General features: G+C 44.6%; 2 protein-coding genes across 6 annotated transcripts; one reads left to right on the plus strand and one right to left on the minus strand.

Moving 5' to 3' along the window:
• The first annotated feature begins 1,853 nt into the window (after positions 1–1,853).
• On the plus strand, positions 1,854–6,284 carry sanbr (SANT and BTB domain regulator of CSR). 2 transcript variants are annotated; one of them, XM_085922162.1, is made up of 20 exons: positions 1,854–2,104; positions 2,188–2,339; positions 2,401–2,560; positions 2,649–2,745; positions 2,821–3,047; positions 3,129–3,187; positions 3,333–3,493; positions 3,571–3,657; positions 3,733–3,843; positions 3,911–4,034; positions 4,100–4,252; positions 4,325–4,549; positions 4,639–4,671; positions 4,793–4,892; positions 5,024–5,109; positions 5,219–5,247; positions 5,331–5,404; positions 5,467–5,555; positions 5,627–5,709; positions 5,797–6,284. In XM_085922162.1, exons 2-20 carry the CDS (start codon positions 2,190–2,192, stop codon positions 5,840–5,842), a joined length of 2,094 nt encoding a protein of 697 aa, XP_085778288.1. In that variant the 5' UTR covers positions 1,854–2,104; positions 2,188–2,189; the 3' UTR covers positions 5,843–6,284. The 2 variants fall into 2 exon arrangements, with proteins under 2 accessions (XP_085778288.1, XP_085778289.1); XM_085922163.1 differs by lacking the exon at positions 4,639–4,671.
• Positions 6,285–6,336: 52 nt separating this feature from the next.
• On the minus strand, positions 6,337–19,120 carry xpo1b (exportin 1 (CRM1 homolog, yeast) b). 4 transcript variants are annotated; one of them, XM_085922311.1, is made up of 25 exons: positions 17,126–17,315; positions 15,631–15,762; positions 15,422–15,523; positions 14,297–14,369; positions 13,992–14,053; positions 13,583–13,627; positions 13,083–13,264; positions 12,962–13,010; positions 12,774–12,893; positions 12,562–12,690; positions 12,324–12,482; positions 12,038–12,235; positions 11,747–11,885; positions 11,485–11,666; positions 11,253–11,409; positions 11,006–11,169; positions 10,799–10,933; positions 10,401–10,584; positions 9,848–9,954; positions 9,510–9,704; positions 9,254–9,422; positions 8,932–9,066; positions 8,473–8,632; positions 8,288–8,384; positions 6,337–7,746 (listed from the first exon to the last, which is right to left on the minus strand). In XM_085922311.1, exons 2-25 carry the CDS (start codon positions 15,754–15,756, stop codon positions 7,600–7,602), a joined length of 3,216 nt encoding a protein of 1,071 aa, XP_085778437.1. In that variant the 5' UTR covers positions 15,757–15,762; positions 17,126–17,315; the 3' UTR covers positions 6,337–7,599. The 4 variants fall into 4 exon arrangements, with proteins under 4 accessions (XP_085778437.1, XP_085778436.1, XP_085778434.1 ...); XM_085922310.1 differs by lacking the exon at positions 17,126–17,315 and adding an exon at positions 19,044–19,120 and having other exon boundaries at positions 6,338–7,746; positions 10,392–10,584; XM_085922308.1 differs by having other exon boundaries at positions 6,338–7,746; positions 10,392–10,584; positions 16,872–17,313.
• Positions 19,121–19,508: the final 388 nt, after the last annotated feature.

Consider the following 19,508-nt stretch of genomic DNA (forward strand, 5'->3'; position numbering starts at 1 on the left):
AGGCCACTTCATTAGGGAAAAATCATGGTCAAAATTTTAATGAAAGTGAAAAGTGCCACACCCAAACAACCCCCCACTTTCTGATTGGCTGGTTGATCTGTGACGTCATACGGACACAGGTGTACCTAATCACTTCATTAGGGAAAAATCATGGTCAAAATTTAAATGAAAGTGAAAAGTGCCACACCCAAACAACCCCCCACTTTCTGATTGGCTGTGTGATCCGTGACGTCACTCGGACACTCCATTAGGTACACCGCCATTTTTGGGTGTACCTAATCACAGGCCACTTCATTAGGGAAAAACCATGGTCAAAATTTAAATGAAAGTGCAAAGTGCCACACCCAAACAACCCCCCACTTTCTGATTGGCTGTTGGATCCGTGACGTCACTCGGACACTCCATTAGGTACACCGCCATTTTTGGGTGTACCTAATCACAGGCCACTTCATTAGGGAAAAATCATGGTCAAAATTTAAATGAAAGTGAAAAGTGCCACACCCAAACAACCCCCCACTTTCTGATTGGCTGTTGGATCCGTGACGTCACTCGGACACTCCATTAGGTACACCGCCATTTTTGGGTGTATCTAATCACAGGCCACTTCATTAGGGAAAAATCATGGTCAAAATTTAAATGAAAGTGAAAAGTGCCACACCCAAACAACCCCCCACTTTCTGATTGGCTGGTTGATCTGTGACGTCATACGGACACAGGTGTACCTAATCACTTCATTAGGGAAAAATCATGGTCAAAATTTAAATGAAAGTGAAAAGTGCCACACCCAAACAACCCCCCACTTTCTGATTGGCTGTGTGATCCGTGACGTCACTCGGACACTCCATTAGGTACACCGCCATTTTTGGGTGTACCTAATCACAGGCCACTTCATTAGGGAAAAACCATGGTCAAAATTTAAATGAAAGTGAAAAGTGCCACACCCAAACAACCCCCCACTTTCTGATTGGCTGTTGGATCCGTGACGTCACTTGGACACTCCATTAGGTACACCGCCATTTTTGGGTGTACCTAATCACAGGCCACTTCATTAGGGAAAAATCATGGTCAAAATTTTAATGAAAGTGAAAAGTGCCACACCCAAACAACCCCCCACTTTCTGATTGGCTGGTTGATCTGTGACGTCATACGGACACAGGTGTACCTAATCACTTCATTAGGGAAAAATCATGGTCAAAATTTAAATGAAAGTGAAAAGTGCCACACCCAAACAACCCCCCACTTTCTGATTGGCTGTTGGATCCGTGACGTCACTCGGACACTCCATTAGGTACACCGCCATTTTTGGGTGTACCTAATCACAGGCCACTTCATTAGGGAAAAATCATGGTCAAAATTTAAATGAAAGTGCAAAGTGCCACACCCAAACAACCCCCCACTTTCTGATTGGCTGTTGGATCCGTGACGTCACTCGGACACTCCATTAGGTACACCGCCATTTTTGGGTGTACCTAATCACAGGCCACTTCATTAGGGAAAAATCATGGTCAAAATTTAAATGAAAGTGAAAAGTGCCACACCCAAACAACCCCCCACTTTCTGATTGGCTGTTGGATCCGTGACGTCACTCGGACACTCCATTAGGTACACCGCCATTTTCAGGTTCGTTCGTGAAGATTCACGAGTGAGTGACAGACAGCGTTGATGTGCAAGCCGACACACGTTATGCCAACCTTGATGTTTTAATTTTGTATTTGTATTTGATAGTCCTTTTCTTCTTGATTACCGACACCTACTGGTTGAAGTCATATGAACTAGTTAAAGACTCTCGTTCACTGAAAAGATTCGTTCTTTTGAACGAATCGTTCACTTACGAGCCAACACTAGCTAGGACGTCTCAGCATCAGCATCACCGATTCTCAATGACAAAACTCACATCGACCTTGTTTCCAGGATAAAGCTACAAGAAAACATTTCATAGACAACAGACAAGTATGTGACCGATGTTTTATGCATGTACTATTTTCTGTCTGAATTGTTTTAGCGAAGAAGATGGTCAATTTGTGAGAGAATCCAACCGGAGAGCTCGAGACTCGGCCCGTGTTAGCACATCCTCCAACATCAGTGTGACGAGTTAGAATTACAAGTATGTTGACATATTGAATGTCGCCCCAAAAATCTAATGATACTGAAAACGGCAATGGTGTTGTGACCTTGTCATTTTGTCAGAGATGAGTCGCTCCTCCTTGGATAACAACAACTTTCCCTACGACAACAATGTCCTGGTTCTAGACATGGTGCTGGGTTCCCTGGTGGGACTGGCCCAGCCAATAGACTGGGACAGTGTGGTAAAGCTGGTGCCAAGCTTCACTCCCAAAGAGGTAGAAAGCGCTCCAGCTGTCACCAGCCATCTGGTTTGTAAGATCACATTTCTTCACGCAGTGCGCACTTCGCTTTGAGGAGCTGAAAAGTTGTGGAGGTTTTCCTCACGTGGACGATCAGTGTAACGCAATCACAGCAGGAGTGCCCTGGGATGGCCGGTCAGCCATACTGGACACTAGTCAAGCAGCGGGGGGAGGAAGTCATCACATTACCTGTAAAGGTACAGGCACCTTAGTTTTGACTTCTTTACTTTGTTTTGTTTAGTTCTTTGGTTCTACAGTCCCTTCTGTGGTTTTGTTTCCACGCAGGCCGCCAATCGACACTCTCGGGAAGTGTTTGCGCTTTAGAGAAGAAGGACAAAAGCGTCTCGATCGAGGAGAGTGACAAACCTCCGAAACTAAGGGAGTAAGTTTGCATCTTTCTTGTTTCCATAGCGCCGACCGAACCACAAAAACACTTTTGTCGATTGTCCCCACACAGTCCCAAAATGGTCATCCACGTGTGTGACGAGACCAAGAACCTGAAGCAGGATTTCACATGTCCCAGAGATCTTCTCGTCAAAGAGATGCGCTACTTTGCTGAGTATTTGTCCGTGGACTCGCAGAGATGGGAAGAAGTGGACATCTCGGTTCACTGCGACGTTCAAATCTTCGACTGGCTCATGAAGTACGTCAGGAGGAACTCATCTAAGGACAAACCTCGACTCGGTAAAACGTGGGAGGGAATTTTTACACATTTGTTGCTTGACTTATTGTGTTGGTCGTACGTATGCTGTTTGTCGCTTCCAGAGCCCAGCAATGTGATTTCAATCCTGATTTCCTCCGAGTTTTTGAAGATGGACACCTTAGTAAGTGTGATGATGTGCAATGTTGGGTTATTAGGACACCTTGTTTTTCCTGCTCTAATTACAAGACGAGAGATTGAATGTTCTTCCGCAATGGTACTGTAAGGAAGAATTTTCCAAGACGCATTATTCCTCTATTGATGCTCAGGTGGAGGAATGCGTCCAGTATTGTCACAAACACATGAGCGCCATCGTGGCCACGCCCTGCAACATGAACTGCATCAACAGCAACTCGGTGTCACGAATCGCCGAGCTCTTCAACCATAACGAGGCGGACGACATCAGGGACAAAAAAGATAAATTTAAAAGGTTAAAGGTTTTTGTCACCTTGGATTGATCACCCGTCAGTAAACTGACATTTTCTCTTCTGCCCTCACTTTACAAAGCAAATTGTTCCAAAAGAAGATCGAGCTTCTCTTCGACCCAAACTACAAGAACCGAGATTCTCCGAGAAATGCTTCGACTCTCTACAGGTCAAGAGAGAAACCTTTTCATCCATCCATCCATCCAGTGTTGCACATTCTTCATTTGCTGGATGATACCTTCAGGTGCGGTCTGTGCTTGAAGATGCTGACCAAAGATACACAGAAGAAGACTTCTTGCGTGCCAGAAAAGATCAACATTGACGCTCACGGAGAGATTGTCTACGCGCACTCAAAGTATGCATGAATCATGAATGTGAATTCTCGACACACGATCACCCGATCTTTATGTGTGTTTGTGCAGACAGAAGAACTGGGACGCCAATGAATACATTAGTAGTCTTTATGACCAGCTAAAATCATGGGTTCTGGTTTACTGGAGAATCTGGGGAACCATCAACTGTCTGACCTGCTCCCGTTGCCAACAGGTAGAAAGACAAAGAACATCAAATTTTTTATTTTTTTATTTTTTTAATGTTTGTGTTGTGTTTAGGAGTTTGTATGTGCTGAGCTGACCCACTGTCGCTACCACCCAGAAAGCGTCCGGTACCTTAGCACAGGGCTGGAGAAAAGCTGCAACGGGACGGGTGTTTACTCCTGCTGCGAGCAGACGGTACTACGCTTTGACCCGAGCGGCATGCCCGAGGTACATGGACGGATTGGGCCTTGCCTTCACGTGATTTAGCGCTCCAGAGAAAACAGCATGAATGACTTTCAGGGTTGCAGAGTGCGCGACCACATCGTGAACGTGCCCAACGAAGAGGACTGCGACGAGGCCACCTCGGCTCAGACCAGAGTCCTCAACGACCTCCTCTTGCACAGAGAGGCCGTGTGTGCGTGTGACTGGCCGCCAGCTGATAGAAGAAGTGAAGAGCGGCCAACCAACGTGGATGCAATCTTGCAGCCAACTCTGCTCGGAACCCCAAGTGGGGAATTCCAGACTGTAAGTCTTTTTCTTTCTTTCTTACTTTTCTTCTGCTTTTTTCTTTTCTGCCATCATTTATGACTTGTGGTACTTTCTCTTTCAACCAGTTTTCTCTTTTGAAAAACTGGACTCTGCAACTGGTAGGCCTTTTGATCTGTCAGAATTCTAGTCACCCATCAGTCATCTGCAGAGTGGATTGTTTTGTTCACGTTTTGTCCGTGAATCACACAAATAAATCAAAGTCTTGTCTTGTCCTTCCAGAGGCAGCAGTCTCTTCTGTCAGAAGACGAGGAGTACACCACAGGGTCGGAGGTCACGGAGGATGAGGTGGGGGATGATGAGGAGTCGTCCAAGAAGCAAGGTGATGTTGCCCCCTTTGTTTTTTTTCAATGGCAGCCTTCGCCATCTTTATGAGCATGAAGGCATTTCTTTCCTTGTCCAGCAGATGGTGTCAGATGTCAATATCTTGTCATGTTCCTTTTGTGTCTGCAGCTGCCAAGAAAGCCAAGAAGAACAGCAGAGTTCTTAAAAAACAATCGTCCTCGCCAAACCTCCAGCGAAAAGTCAAACCGGACAAAGTGAGTCATGGTTTGGATACTCATGATGAACGTGACCTCATAGTATTATTGACTCTGAAAAGCATACTTGACACATTTGACTTTTCAAACTTGTGTTTTCTTGCTCCAGTCACACACCAGAGACAACACTCCCTTCACGTGAGTGGTCGAGTGGTTGTGTGTTTGCACGCACGCTTGAAAAATTAGAGCCCAAGTCATCATTTATTATTTGCGCTCTGCAGAGTAAGCATCCAGAAAAGTAAGTGGGACACTTCTCGCTCCATGCGGTACAACCAGGATGCTCAAAGAGAAGAAGGTAAACACATTCTGGGGAGAAAACAGTCTTTACATGACACCAACTCATTTCTTTCTGAACAGATCAGCGTCGCATGGCCGAGATGATCGACTACCTCACCAAGATGCGCTTTGGAGACCAGGAGCAAAACAGATCCAAGGATACAAAAGAAGTATATGACAAGCACTATGCATGCCACCTGATTTGCCCAGGATTTATTTCGTGTGTGTGTGTGTATTGTAGCTAGCAGGTGGAATCTACGCCAGGTTGGAGGCGCAATTCAAGAATGCTACTCAAAGCAGACACACCTTTGACAAGACACCAAGGTGGGGCTACATAGTCAACTTTGTTACAAATAGGCAAAAAAAATGAACAATTACATATTGTGTGTCTTTGTGTCTGTCCCCTTGTAGAACTAAAATACGCTATGCTCAGATCCGGACAAATGTCGAGAAGTGAGTGATGGCTGAGAGCGCACAGTAACCTAATAATGTGATCCAGGCAGCGTCTTTCACACCGAGCGGCCATCTTCTGCTCAACTCAGGTGACCGTGCAGGGATCAGCACGCCTTGCATTTTGTTGGTGCAGCTGCACTCAGTCATTGAAAAACAAGGCCTGGTTCAGCTTGGAGGAAGCGTTTCTCAAGTTTTGCTGGAAGATTTATTTTGGGACCACAGACAAGGGTGCAGCTTGAAAAAAAAAAAAAAAAAGTGTGGTGCACAGTGTGGACCTGTGCTGCATGACTGCATGATGCAAGAATGTGTGATTGACTCTGTGACCCCCCCCCCCATCTTCATCTGCAGCCTTCCAGTTAATGAAAAGAAAGTGTGTCGTATTAGTGGATTATTTCACCGTCAAGTTTACAAATGTTGATGTAGAATTGCTATATTACATAAAATAATAAAACGGCAAGAAAACACTGCTTTGATTTGTACTATTTTAATTCTATGCATCCATTTCCAATGATGTACTTGATGACAGGATGTGGACCCAAGAAAACAAAGACGTCTGTAAAACTCTAAACGTTTTAATCAGTTCAAAAAAATTCACAACAAATGTAACACCTTGAGAAGGGATATTTACCATTAGAGACTGGCTACTTGCTAGCAATTTATACATTCTTCAGCCTAATTGTTTATTTGGACAGAAGTCAACACAAACAAATGAAAAATGCAAAAATAGAAAATTAAATGTAAACCCGATTTATTATTTGTCATTTTGCTCTATCGGTAGTGTCTTGAAGCACTACTGCGTGGTAAACAATCTAAATGAGCACAACTAAACACGTGGAAAGCCGTCAACCGAGAAGCCATAAATACCTCTGCCACTTTAAAATGTCCCATTCATGGAGGCTCACAAATGAGCAACAATCCTCTTAGAGGAAAACAAAAGCCTGATGTCGACTACGCGACAGTACCCACACACACACACACGCACGCGCACCGAGAGAAAGAAAATAATAATAATAATGTTCCCATGGTATTAAAGATGCTATACAATTGGGATGATATGCACATTGTCACGTTCCTTAGAAAAGTGTTCAAACAACTTAGTCAGGTGCCGCACAAGTCACGATGGAAAAGATGCTGACATCTTTTAAGCCTTCATTCATTCGCCGTTCCATTCATTCTCCCACCAAGCGCTCGCTGTATGTGCCTCCAAAAGACCTTCCAACTCTTACAAGCCTTGATGCAGATCAACAACAACAACAAAAAAACTCATTGTATATAAATATATATATATTTGTCACACATATATATATATATATATATTTATGTATCAACAAATATACGGGGCGGGCGGTGGTGAAAAATAAGCAACAAAATTCCTAATGGATGACTTGTTCATGCAGTTCAGCGGCAAGCCAGACTGATAAACAACCGCGAGTTGTGGAAAGAGATGTGGGCTGGGGCTGGGTCGAGGGCTCCATACAAAACGTAGATTATGTAAAAAGGGCCGGGGTTCATTTACATGTTATTGGCGTTGTTTTGCACAACCAGCATCCAGAGGGGATCCAGAGGGGATCCAGAGGGGATCCAGAGGGGATCCAGAGGGGATCCAGAGGGGATCCAGAGGGGATCCAGAGGGGGCGGAGTCTCCCATCCGTCATTACGCTGAAGTGCCTTTCTTGGCTTTTGTTGTCTTTGCTGCGGTTAGTTGAGTTAGTTGGACAGTTCGACGGAGACGGCCGGCCGAGCGAGCGAGCGGGCGGGGGCTCAGTCGCACATCTCCTCTGGGATCTCGTGAGGGTTGAGGATGCCTGGAACCGACATTTGGATTTTGTGTTTCTCTTCCTGAGCCTGACGAAGCGACGCTTCCCTCTCTTCCAGGAACAGGTCTGTCGTGTCCTCGCCGGCAAACTCCTGCAGAGCCACACAACACTTGCTTATTCTTATGGCACTTATTTGCGCGCGATTGCCAACAATCTCAATAGTCAGTCCGTTTTGTTTTTTTTTGAAATATATTTATGATTTCAATGAACTGTACTATATGTGTATTATGTAAATGTAAACTGTGGGATCAATCACTTTTTATTAGACAAAGCAAAAACTTCCTCAGTTAAATGTAGTTGCTTGGCATCATAATGCCACCAGATGGTGCCAAAGCAACGTTTTTAATAAAAAAATGGCCAAATCAGAAAGCAGCTTTTTATTCTCAGAAAAGAATGTTTGAATTTACAAATGATTAGCTGTAAATTGGCTGGGATTTTGTGGAAGCATTCTTATTATTACTCCAAGTAAATCATCATGAATCAGTAAGTACCTTTAATGTTCTTGTGTGACGCAGATGAGGGGTTGAACAACGTGAATTTTTGTAGTCCAAACTTTGACTAATTGACACGATCAATGCTTCCCAAACACGAGCTGTTTCAATCCCTCTCCAGCGATATACACAGGGTCTCACCTTTATCTGAACCAGGAAGTCCCGAAGGTGCTCCTTGAAGGCAGGAATGTCCTGGTTGAGGCTGAACAGTCCGGTTACAAACACCTTTACCTGAGCACTACGAAGAACACGCAAGTGACATTAGATGGGTGAAGGCGAGCAAGCAGAAGGCCGGTGCGGTGCGGTGCGGAGCGGAGCGGACTTACTCCTGCAGGTGAGGGAAGGCCGTCTTGAGCAGGTTGGCCACGTACTCCTGAATGAACACCTGGTTGTTGGCGGGAGAGGCGGGGTTCAGTGCAGTGGTGATCTTGCCTTCCTCCACAAGGTTGAACATGTAGGCCAGGATGGAAGCGTGCATGGTCAGACCTGAAGAGACACACCCCAAAAAAAATGTCACTCACAGAAGAGGGATGAAATGGGATGTCATTTCCACTTTTTTCCATTTTGTGACATCATAAAGTGAGACGCCGCCACCATAAATGTGTCGTTTCTCAGAGGAGCAGCTGTGCCTGCAACTTGACTTGCGGCTCCTTCTGATCAAATAATCGAATTGTCCATCGAACGCAAACAAGTCTTTGAAATCGTAAGCCTAACCGTTTGAAAGACGAATCACAATTCATCAACTTGGCGTTGAATTTCCTCAGAGTCGGTGCGTGCAAACTCACCGGCGGTGTGAGAGGTGTCGGTGACCACCGAGAAGATGTGTTGGAGGATATCGCAGAAGTACGTCTGGTAGAAGCTCTGAGCTGCGGCTTCCTCCTGAGCCACGTTCTGAAGCATTGTGTAGAGAATCTGCAGACCTGATCAAAATAAAAACAAGCAGAGGCACATAAACTCACTGGACATCTGGATGCTAGTCGGCCTTTTGAAGTGAACTGTTGTCTGCATTCTGTGCCCCCCCCCCCCCCCCGCCCCGCCTGCCCGTCCCCTTTTGGCATTCTTGCTCAATGACATTTCAACAGGCAAAGCAAGGGCCAGGGTCCTTACCGGTGTCAGCAACATTCCTCATGGTGTGTTTGAAGGCCCAGATGATGGAGTCCAGCACCAGTTTGAACTGGGCTGGTGGGATGGCGAGGAACGCGGGGAAGCAGTGAGAGTTGACAGCTTGCAGCAGGTAGAAGAAGTGAGTTCGGTGCTCGGGATACTCTTCAAAGTTCTGGGGTGGGGGCGCAATGAGGAAAAACCAACCCAGAGTTACATTTGACCTTCCTGTGGTGTCATCCAATAGGCAGTCCGAGCATACCTTGTTGATCATGTTTAGAGTGCATTCGAAGACTGCGTCAAAGATTTGGGGGATTTCAGTGGTGATGTGCCCTCCCAGCTTGTTGACGATGGTGGCCATGGTGCTGAGAACCTCAGGCTCACGGGCAGCCGGGACGTTGCGTTGGTAGTCGATGAGGACGGCGTCTAGCAGTGGGGGGACAAAATTCTCGCCGACCTGCAAAACGACAGGATGGATCAGAACAATGAGCAGAGCGCAAAGAGAAGCTGTAGAGAATACGGCAAAATTAAATCAATCCCCAGAATCTGACTGATTTGTTTTATTTTGAAAGGGTGTGCGTGCGCGTGGTGGTTTCTCACCATCTGCGGATCGTTGGATCGGCTGACCCAGCCCGAGATCAGTTTCAACGTCTCTCGTTTGACAGTCCTCATGCTCCTGATCAGAGGCTGCTTGGTTACCATTTCTCCTGCACACGCAAAACCACGTGTCAAACATATACGAGCAAATTCAGACGGGAACCATTTTGGTGCGGAACCAGTACAATGGAAGCCCAGATTAAGACTCCACCATTACCTAAAGTGGTGGTGCTTGTTGTTGTTGCTCAGTTTTTCGTGGAATACTTGATTATTATTTGAATTGATATGACTATTTTTAGTTTGTTATGCCGTTCTGTCTTGACACAAAGTTGGCATAATGGATTACTGGAAATACTCAGAGGTCGTATTTACTTCAACCAAACAAGCTTGTTCAACGATACACTACGAGTACTTTATCAAGCCAGCCACGCATTCTCTGAACCAAGAGGAAAATGTTGAGCCCCCCCCCCCCCCATCAAGTTTGAATACTCATCAAATATCTCCAAAGGTCCAATCACATACAATAAATGCCATAATGAACACACACCTCCCATACCATTTGTCTGAATGGCAGCAGATATGTTCTCGCTGAGGCACTTGTACACATTGAGCATGTCGAGGTAAATCCGGCCCAATTGGATGACAAACGGGTGTCCGACAGCCTTACAGGCTCTCACGTTGGTCTTCAGGATGCTGCCAAGTTGTTTCACAGTCTCTGGGTCCTTCAAAATGTCCACATTCTGAAGGTGGATGCAGCGGGAGAAAGCGCAGAGAAATTGGATTCATGGATTTGAACAGAAACTCGATAAGCACCACTCGTGTGTTTCACAAAACGTGTTTCCCTCAGGCCAGACATTTAGTTGACTTCAAAGTGTTCAACACGCCGAGCGAAAGCGCGTGAACAGGAATCCGTGTGAAATGCAAAGATGTATTTGGTTTACTTCTACATCCTACCTTGGTGGCCTGCTGGATGATGCTGTCCCACACTTGATTGGGCAGCAACATGTATTTCTCGATAAGATGCTCCTGTACGGCCTGGTCGGTCTGAGCGCCAATCATATAACCCACGGCTTCGTAGAACGTGTGCACCTTGGACGCAAACCAGAGCGAGCGGATGAGTCGAGCGCCACGGCGTTTTTTCCCCGTATCGTCTGAACTGACCTGCTGCGGCTGTAGGTCGCAGATGATGGTGTTGATGTTGTTGAGGATCTCGTCAATAAAAGGCATCACCTCTCCCACCTGTACCTGGATGAAGTGCCGCCGGCATTTCTGGGCAATCTTGATGAATGTGTCACACGCCATGTCCTGAACTCCATCGTGGGTCTCTGATGCCAAAGGACCATTGACGGTGAGCAGATTATGACACGTGACACGGTCCGAACCAAATGGGCGACTTTCGAAATCTCACCGTGCATGAACTCAAAGAGCTTGTTGACCACCGTTTTGAGGAACTTCCAGTGGGCTCGGAGAAAGCGAGGATACTGGCCTACGATGTACATGATGTTGGAGGCTATGATGGCCTTGTTGTCCTTTCCCCTTTTTTGTTCACACAGACCCAACAGATCCTGCGACCAAAAAACAAAACCCGATTGTAGCTTTTTCTAGGTGCATTCTTCATCGAGAAGGAATATTAAGCCCACCTTGATGACTGTGACCAAGAACCTCTTTTCATCCTCTTCATGCATCGCCCCGCTGATAGATCCAATGGCCCAACACAACGTGTTGAGATTCTTCCAGGACCACTCGGTACCGTTCACCTGGTTGTGAAGCTTCTCGGTCATGATACGCTCAGTGTCTGCATAGTCCAAGTGAGTCAGGTATACTGCAGAGAAGCACACGTTTATGATTAGCAATGATGATGACGAAGCAAAACCTTGTGGGGACAGAATATTGGCGACCTACCGAGTGTTTCTCTCATGTTTTTGTAGAGGTTTATGGAATCGGTGTCCTTCATGAACTCTCTGACTACCTCCCCTTGGTCATTCTCCACCACCAGGACTTCCTCTGGTTTGGCCATCCGGCTGACCATCAGCAGACGAACCTATCGGGCGTGCGAGGGCGCAAAGAAAATTGAATGAAAAGATCATCCAAAATACGTACAATAATAACAAAACCGTATCAATGGCACGCATAACGATTTAACAAGTTATCAGACTCATCCGTTCGTGTCGCCAAGGAGGCGAGGAGTGCTACCTTGGACAGGACGGGCAGGTAGAGCTGCCTGCGCGGCGGCACGTCAAAGTGCTGGTTTCCGGACAGCAACGGCGACGTGCACGTGGAAAAGGGACTCTCTCGGTAGAGCTCGGCCGCCAAATGGTTCCAATATTCCAAACAAATTTTAAAGATTTCCGTCTCTTCCACTTCTGACACCAGCAGCATGTAGTGAAGCGCCTGAAGCGCAAGAGGAAGATGAGAAACTAGTTTGTCTGCTCCGATCCAGAAACGTTTCCCTCGTCCATCCTCTGGATCGGCAACTTACCTCCATTAACGTTTCTCTGAGGTTAAGCCGTGTTTCAATGAGCGTCCCGTGCTCTTTCAGGAAAGTACAAAGGAACAGACTGAGGTTCTGGATAAAGTTCTGCTCCTCATCTTTCCCATTGGCGTAGGCCAGACGGATGTTAGTGTTGAGGGGAAGCATCTAGATTAAAACAAAAAAATTGGGTTAGTTCTATTTTGCATGAGCCAAAAAGGAGACTTGCGTTTGCGATCAAGGTCACCTGCTTGAGCTGACACATTGTCAGGGTGAAGAGGGTGACAAACTGCTCCTCGTACTGGCTGACGCTTACTCCGGCAATTTCAGTCAAACACTTGAGCGTCACATTGCGAAACATGGGAACGTTCAGGAACTAAAAAGAATCAGAGGAGATACTCAATGACGTGAAACTTTTTTTTGGGGGGCATATAATCAAGCCATCTATCGCGAGCCTACCTTATACACTAATGTGCTGATAAGCTTGGTTTCAAAGATATAGCCCAGAGGAATCCAGTTAAGGAAACGCAAGAGTGTCTCCAAAGTGGCATGAACCAGGGGGGCATTCTGGGAATTTTCCTAAAATACAAGATGATGAGATTTAAAAACAACAACATTATGACGAGGGACTGGGATTTAGAACATACCATAACAAACTGGCAAAGCTGGAATATCTGGGAGAATTCATTGCACATACTGAAAGAAACACAAGGGCATATTATCAGTCCGCAGCAGTTAGCCAATGTTAAAGTACGGTACTCTACTAACCTGTCTTTCAGATGTTTAGCTTTGACCTGGGTCATCTGGCCACTGGAGAAGTCAAAGACCTCCTCGCTCAGCAGTTTGAGAATGACCATGTTGTTCTGGCAAAGACTCTCGCTGGTTCGGCTTGCTCCCACAATGTCGCTGATGAAGGTGGGCCAGTGCTTGGGCCACTCCTGCTTCAAGATCTAAACACAGAAAGATTCAAACGTTTTCGACAGTGTGACGAATGCGCTGAAAATTATGGACCGAGCCAATTTTTATCTGTGACACTTCCTAAAAATAAGTCATCCTAAAAATAACTCCAAAATGTGTCCCTATTACTTTCTGATGGCGTAAATCTTCGTGGCAAAGTGTCTGTTTTGATCAAGTCCACTCCTAAGAACAAATGTGCAATTTGGACTCTTAATTGACATGCTTTGCTCCCGTCTTTTGCCACTACACCGGAAGGCAGGGCAGCCTTTTCATATCGTTTTGAATGGAAATAATGAATGGAATAAACTTACCTGAACAAGAATCATGTTCAGCTTTCCAATGTACACCTTTTCTTTCTAAAAAGTATAAATGTGAAACAAATGAGCTGTTGGATTATTTCAAAGGCAACAATAGTGACAATATTTGTTCTTTGGCATTTTAACTAGCAAAATGAAAGGCTCTCTGTGCCACTAAGAAAGATTATTTACTTATGATTAAGAAGAGGGAAAAAAAAAAAAACTTTCATTTTGACATGATGATGGTTTGAGGTAGTAGTAATGAATTAAGTAATGGTTATTTTAATATTCAATAAATCTGTCAAATATTTGTCGACTAATCATAGACAACAAGACGTTTTTATTTCCAGCCCACAGGACATTTCAATTCCTGGTCACCAAATCAATTAAACTCATACATATACAAAATAACACAAACACATACCTCCACATTTGCAGCATCAGATGACGTCTTAATAATGAGACCGACGACATACTTTTTTATCCCTGGAAAATAGACATAACACAAGCATTGAATAAAAACATATCTTGACATGAAAGTTGCCCGCCATTGGCATTCTTCAAAATGTCATTTTTCAGGCGGTTGCACCAGCACATGATTTGTTTGCATCCTTTATGGGGTGGAAGAGCAGTGAATTAAAAGTCTGACCGGTGTAACCAAGACATGATCCAAAGTTTTTAGAAAGGTTTGAGAGCATCACAGGTAAAATGTCAAATAAAAAAAGTTACCTTCACATTGATTTCGGGGAAGAATTTTCCATCTTGTTTTGATAACGGTTTCCAAAATCTGAAGGGCGTAGTACTGCAACAAAAACAGAGGGACACTTTGAGATTCGGCAAACATGACCAGAAAATCCTGAATTAAATGGAAACGCTTCTAGCTAACAATTTGACAGAACCCCATCTTTTGTGTAGGTTTTCTAGCATTCTGTGTGTAGTAATGAATGATTGGTTTGTAACAGAAGCGACTCTGAAACATCAAATATATTTGATAGACAGAAACTTCTCCAAAAATCCATGTATAATGTCCATTTTTTGTTATGAGGATTTTTTGGGGCTATTTTTTTTATTTATTTATTATTTTAAATAAAATCATTCTCATAGTCTGAGAGTCTTTCAAGATGCTTTTTGGCAAACTCCAGGTGGGCTGCAACATGTCTTTTGAGTTACTTCCATCTGGCCACTCTACCATACAGGCCTGATTGGTGGAGTGCTGCAAAAATGCTATTCTTTCTGAAAGGTTCTCTTCTCTCTACAGAAACGGCTGGAGCTCTGACAGAATGACGACCATCAGGATCTTAATCACCTCCCAACTACGGCCCTTCTCCCCAGGTTGCTCAGGATAGAAGTTCTTGGAAGAGCCCTAATGGTTCCGAATTTATTCAATAGATGGATGACGGAGGCCTCCGTACTCAGTGGAAGCATCAAAGCAGCAGATCTGAGTTCCATTATCTAATTACTTGCCAAAGAGGCCAAATTTAACACTCCTTTGTCCTGGCTGGTTTGAAGAGATATATCGGCAATAAAAGTAGTATAGCATGAACTCTGCAGAGTTTAATTTATTGTGAAGAGACTCCCCTTGATAATGTCAATGACATTAAACAAGTACATTTTAGCAGTTTTGTTTGAAAGCTGTCTAGTTTTTTTTTTTTTACATTTGTGATTTTTGTGAAGGTAGGAAAAAAACCACAGTTTGTCATGGACGGCCTTCACAACGTTCCCATTGAAAATGTATCGGAATGGATCGTGTTTGATTTTATGCTTTCATTGTACAGTACTTTGTTTTTTCGCCAATTAGATCAGTGGTGGCGCACATCTAATTTCCACATAAAATAATCAGTGAACTCATCTTACTTTGGTGTTCATGTTCTGGGAGAACTCCAGGATGGTGTCCACTCTTGTCCAGGCATCGGGGTGTTCTTTGAGGTGCGTCAACACTTCCTGCGCCATTCTTTGCTGCAATAGAATTATTCAAACAAATTTACAAGTGAGGCAGATAGAACCCAAGTTTCTTCAGAAGATGGAAATGATTTTGTTAAAACGTGATTTAAAAGATTATTTACCTGTGGTCCCACCCCATGATACAAACAGTTCACCACATTATCCAGCAGGTTAATATCCAGTTTCTGGTTGAAGTCCAGCAGCTGCTGTGCTGCATGGTCTGCTAACATTGTCATAATTGCTGGCATAGAGCTCTGCAACAACGACAGGAAAGAGAGGAGAGGTCATGGAAGCACCAAATTCATTCAACGGGGCAAAGTCATGTGCACCATGTGTTTTGAAACAATTCCAAACAGCTGACAATGAAACAACAACATCCCCCCCAAACAACCAATTGTCAACAACCAGGCAACACGTCTGAAGACGTTGAAAGGTACATTAATAGAAGCTCTTGTCATGTGTTGTCCAAGGCAAGGAGAAATCCAATTGATTACAATACGGACGGTTACGCATTCAATATTACGAAGTAATGAACCGAGCCACGTGTCTGATACAAAAGTCGACGTCACTTTGTTTACACCTTGAAGAAACCGAGCTAACGCATCCAAAGTCCAACTAGGGGGGGGGAAGACAAGTGAGCAATTAACGATCGTGTTGACAGTGTCGAGCTGCGGTTGTAGCCATGTCAGCATTCATTCTGCACAACTTCACACACAGCAAGCCAAACAATAAATTGCCCTTAGGCTCTATTTTGTGAAGCTGTGGAGTGGCTAGCAGTTCCCATGTGGTCCAGCAATGGCGTGCGTGGTACAAGCAACCCCTCCCTCCCACCCACCCACCCACGATTTGCTCCTCGTAACCTAAAAGGAGTTTTGGTGCTTTTACCACCAAATTGACACTTGGTGCTTTTAAGATGGTTGGCCGCGTACGCGTGACACGTGACAAAGAGAAGGCTAACAGTGGCGAGCAAGTGAGTGCCTAGCAACACCAACTTGACATCCGCTGCCATCACGTCGTACAGCAAGTGATGCTGGCGAGCTGGGAGGGGCGTGGAAAGAATCTCACACACCGTTGCTTTTAAACCAAGTTCAAACACATTTCGGACAACACGCATGACTTGCACAGCACACGATAGTTTCGCGCGTGGCTATTTAATGACACAAAGTATGCTATCGATGTCATTTGAAAACCGTTCGCTGCTGAGCACAATGAAAAGCTATGCAAACATGATATAAAACAATGCAAATCCGCTAGCTATGCCCTGCACATGTAGAACACACGTAAAGCCAGCCAGCCAGCCAACCAGCCAGCCAGCCAGCCTAACATCAACTTGGCGCTTTGCACTTCACTTCAGTTTACGTACCTATAGTCCGAGGCTCTGATTGAAAAGTGCGGCGTTAGCAAAAGAACGTACAAGATATAGTGAGCACTTGAGATTCACAGTTGATAAGAAAAGCTTTCCTATTTCTGCAGCGTTGACTATCTCCAGCTCCAGCAGCGAGGGATGTCTGGCTGCTAATAACCACTGATTGGTTCCCTAAACTACTATCAAGGCAAAGCTAGCAAGCTGTCGCTCAAAGACATTTTACCAAACAAAACAAAGCCTGAATCACAAACCTAATAAATGCGTTACTCTTAATAAATGTCCAGCGGGGCGGTATGGAGGTTGTGTGCCTGCGCCTCCTTTCCTCTCTCAAGCAACTAACTCGCAACCGGTTGAAACCGGTTCAGACTGGGAGATTCCATCTCGGTTTAGTTTTCAGCCGATGGCGCCGCGTAAAGTTTGGACTGGAGTCCCGCCCATCGCGCGCCGTGATTGGCTGGGGCTTTGGCGGAGAAATCCCGGCTGAGCTCCCATTTTGCGGCCAAGCCGTCGATCACTTTCAATTGGCTCAAGCGCCCACGCGACCACTCCGCCAGGAGAGAAAAAGAGGGCAGACTCTTATGTAGAATGGATTTCTTCATGAGTCTGTGTCGGAATAGCGAACAGCTAAAAGACACATTTCATTGTTGTCATCGAAGCATAACATATAAAACACTGTCATTGACGTAGCTCATGATCATCTCATTCGTGACGTGCAGTAAGAAAAAAGATGCTGCTGTCTAATCAATCCACTGAAACTAGCGATTTGAGATATTTTCTAATATAAAAGAAAAAAAAAACAGATCAGCATGTCCCTCCGACAGAGACACTTGCTGGTGTGTATGATGATCTGCACTGCAAGTACCATTCATGAATATGCCTGTTGCTTGTAAGCTGGTAATTTTCCACCAGCCACGAGTGGGAGTGGTTACTCGATCACGAACGCACGAGGTTACAAAAAACGACCTGGAGGAGAATTTGGGCAACGGTAGAAAAATGACAGGTGGACTTAAGATAGTAAGTACGTCGGTAGCATCATAAATAGATCATGAAGTAGAACATTGCAGGATTAGCCCGTCCCGAGCCATACTCGGGGCATTGCTGTCAACGAGGATGCAAACATGACAGCAGCACCCCCCCCCCCCCCCTCGCTCACCCACCCTCTGTAGTCACGTGGTGCAGCGCGCTACTTGATGGAAAAATACTGGATTTGGTGTTGAGCGGAGCACAGTACACAACCTAGTACAAAGTCATTCACTGAGGATTTTTCGAAGGGCGTCACGGACTTCACCCAGCAACAACGTTTATAGGTCTACGTGAGCCACGATCGACCATGCTTTTTTATTTTTTCTAGGTTCTTTTGAAGTTAACGTTTCTGCTCTGGCAATATTTGCATGGAGAATTTCCGAAAATGCACTCCAATATCCATGGCATTCATTTAAAATGATCATTAGACATGCAAACAAGTGCAATGTCAAGTATAGCAGGTGCATTTGAAAGCATACAGTACTGTCATGCACAAATCAGGATTACAGTCACTGTGGTGCAAGATGTCAAAGTCATTGTCGTTCAGGGGGCCAAATACAGCCAAGGTTTATGCCAAGAAAATCATAGTACTGTATAATTAATGCAAATGATCGTTTCCCATTTTTGTTTTGTTGTTGTTGTTTGTTTCATTTTGTGTCATTGGGTGAATAATAGCCACTTATTGTTGTGGCTGTGATTTCTCCAAAGAATAAAAGTAATTAAAAAAAAACAAGTTTATTGAAAGTAGGCTATTTGGATTTAAGAAGGAAAATAGAGACACGTCCAACTGGCTTGGGATTTTGTTTCAGTTTACAAATTGAGCTGAACTCCAAGCAAACGGACTGGAATGTATCGTTATACATGTGCGAAGTTGGGGGAGTGGTCAGATGAAGGCTGGTTATAGCTTGTTTAGTCTGGTTGAAGCGTGACACGACATTTACATATATTATTACGCCACGCTTTGTTCTGACCACCATTAACCATATTGTGAAACAATATTGTGCTGTTATCCAAGCCTAGAGCTGAATATGTATCTATAAATATATACACATATCTCAATATATGAATGCGAAATCGTTGAAAAAGTTCTTTAAAAATATTAAATGGCTAGTTAATTGACCCTTCTTCTTACGCTTAAGACTTTACCTGTAAGTGTAGAACAGGAACTCGGACTGTGGTCGTGACTGGTCACGCTACTCCGGTCCAGTCCATGCTTTCAGACAAGTTGAAAAATATCAACAAAAAGCAGCGCCATCTTCTGCTTCGCCAGTGCCTGGCGTTACTGCGTTCAAACGTCAAACTCCACTGACCTCTGCTGGACAAAAGGTGCAATTGTCTTTAGAAAGCCCAGCCAAATCATAATGGCTGTTGCTTTATGCTGTCTGTGTGTGTATGTGGAGTTTGGATGTTCTCACCGTGTGCTTGCATGGCTTTTCTTTCTGCACAGCATCAACAACAAAACTAAACGAAGTCGTCTTATTCCAAAAATAAATGCAAGATATTTAGTTTGGCTCAAGACTTCTGGGATACCAACATTTGTCATTTGGCTGAAATTTGACATGTGCTTGCTGCATTCTTTATTATGCAACTTTCCACCACAACCTTGCAATA

This window comes from Syngnathus leptorhynchus, chromosome 10 (genome assembly GCF_054491065.1).
Source record: "Syngnathus leptorhynchus isolate UIUO chromosome 10, UIUO_Slep, whole genome shotgun sequence".
NCBI classification, from domain to species: Eukaryota; Metazoa; Chordata; class Actinopteri; order Syngnathiformes; family Syngnathidae; genus Syngnathus; species Syngnathus leptorhynchus.

What these genes read in the sequence shown, in the direction of transcription:
- xpo1b (XM_085922310.1), bottom strand. Translation starts at nt 15,756, where the DNA reads ATGCCAGCAATTATGACAATGTTAGCAGACCATGCAGCACAGCAGCTG. An exon ending in TGAACATGATTCTTGTTCAG is followed by an intron (nt 13,265 to 13,582) that starts GTAAGTTTATTC and finishes TTCTGTGTTTAG; the next exon opens with ATCTTGAAGCAGGAGTGGCC. An exon ending in TCAGACAAATGGTATGGGAG is followed by an intron (nt 9,955 to 10,391) that starts GTGTGTGTTCAT and finishes TTGCGTGTGCAG; the next exon opens with GAGAAATGGTAACCAAGCAG.
- sanbr (XM_085922162.1), top strand. Translation starts at nt 2,190, where the DNA reads ATGAGTCGCTCCTCCTTGGATAACAACAACTTTCCCTACGACAACAAT. An exon ending in TAAGGACAAACCTCGACTCG is followed by an intron (nt 3,048 to 3,128) that starts GTAAAACGTGGG and finishes TGTCGCTTCCAG; the next exon opens with AGCCCAGCAATGTGATTTCA. An exon ending in ACCTTTGACAAGACACCAAG is followed by an intron (nt 5,710 to 5,796) that starts GTGGGGCTACAT and finishes GTCCCCTTGTAG; the next exon opens with AACTAAAATACGCTATGCTC.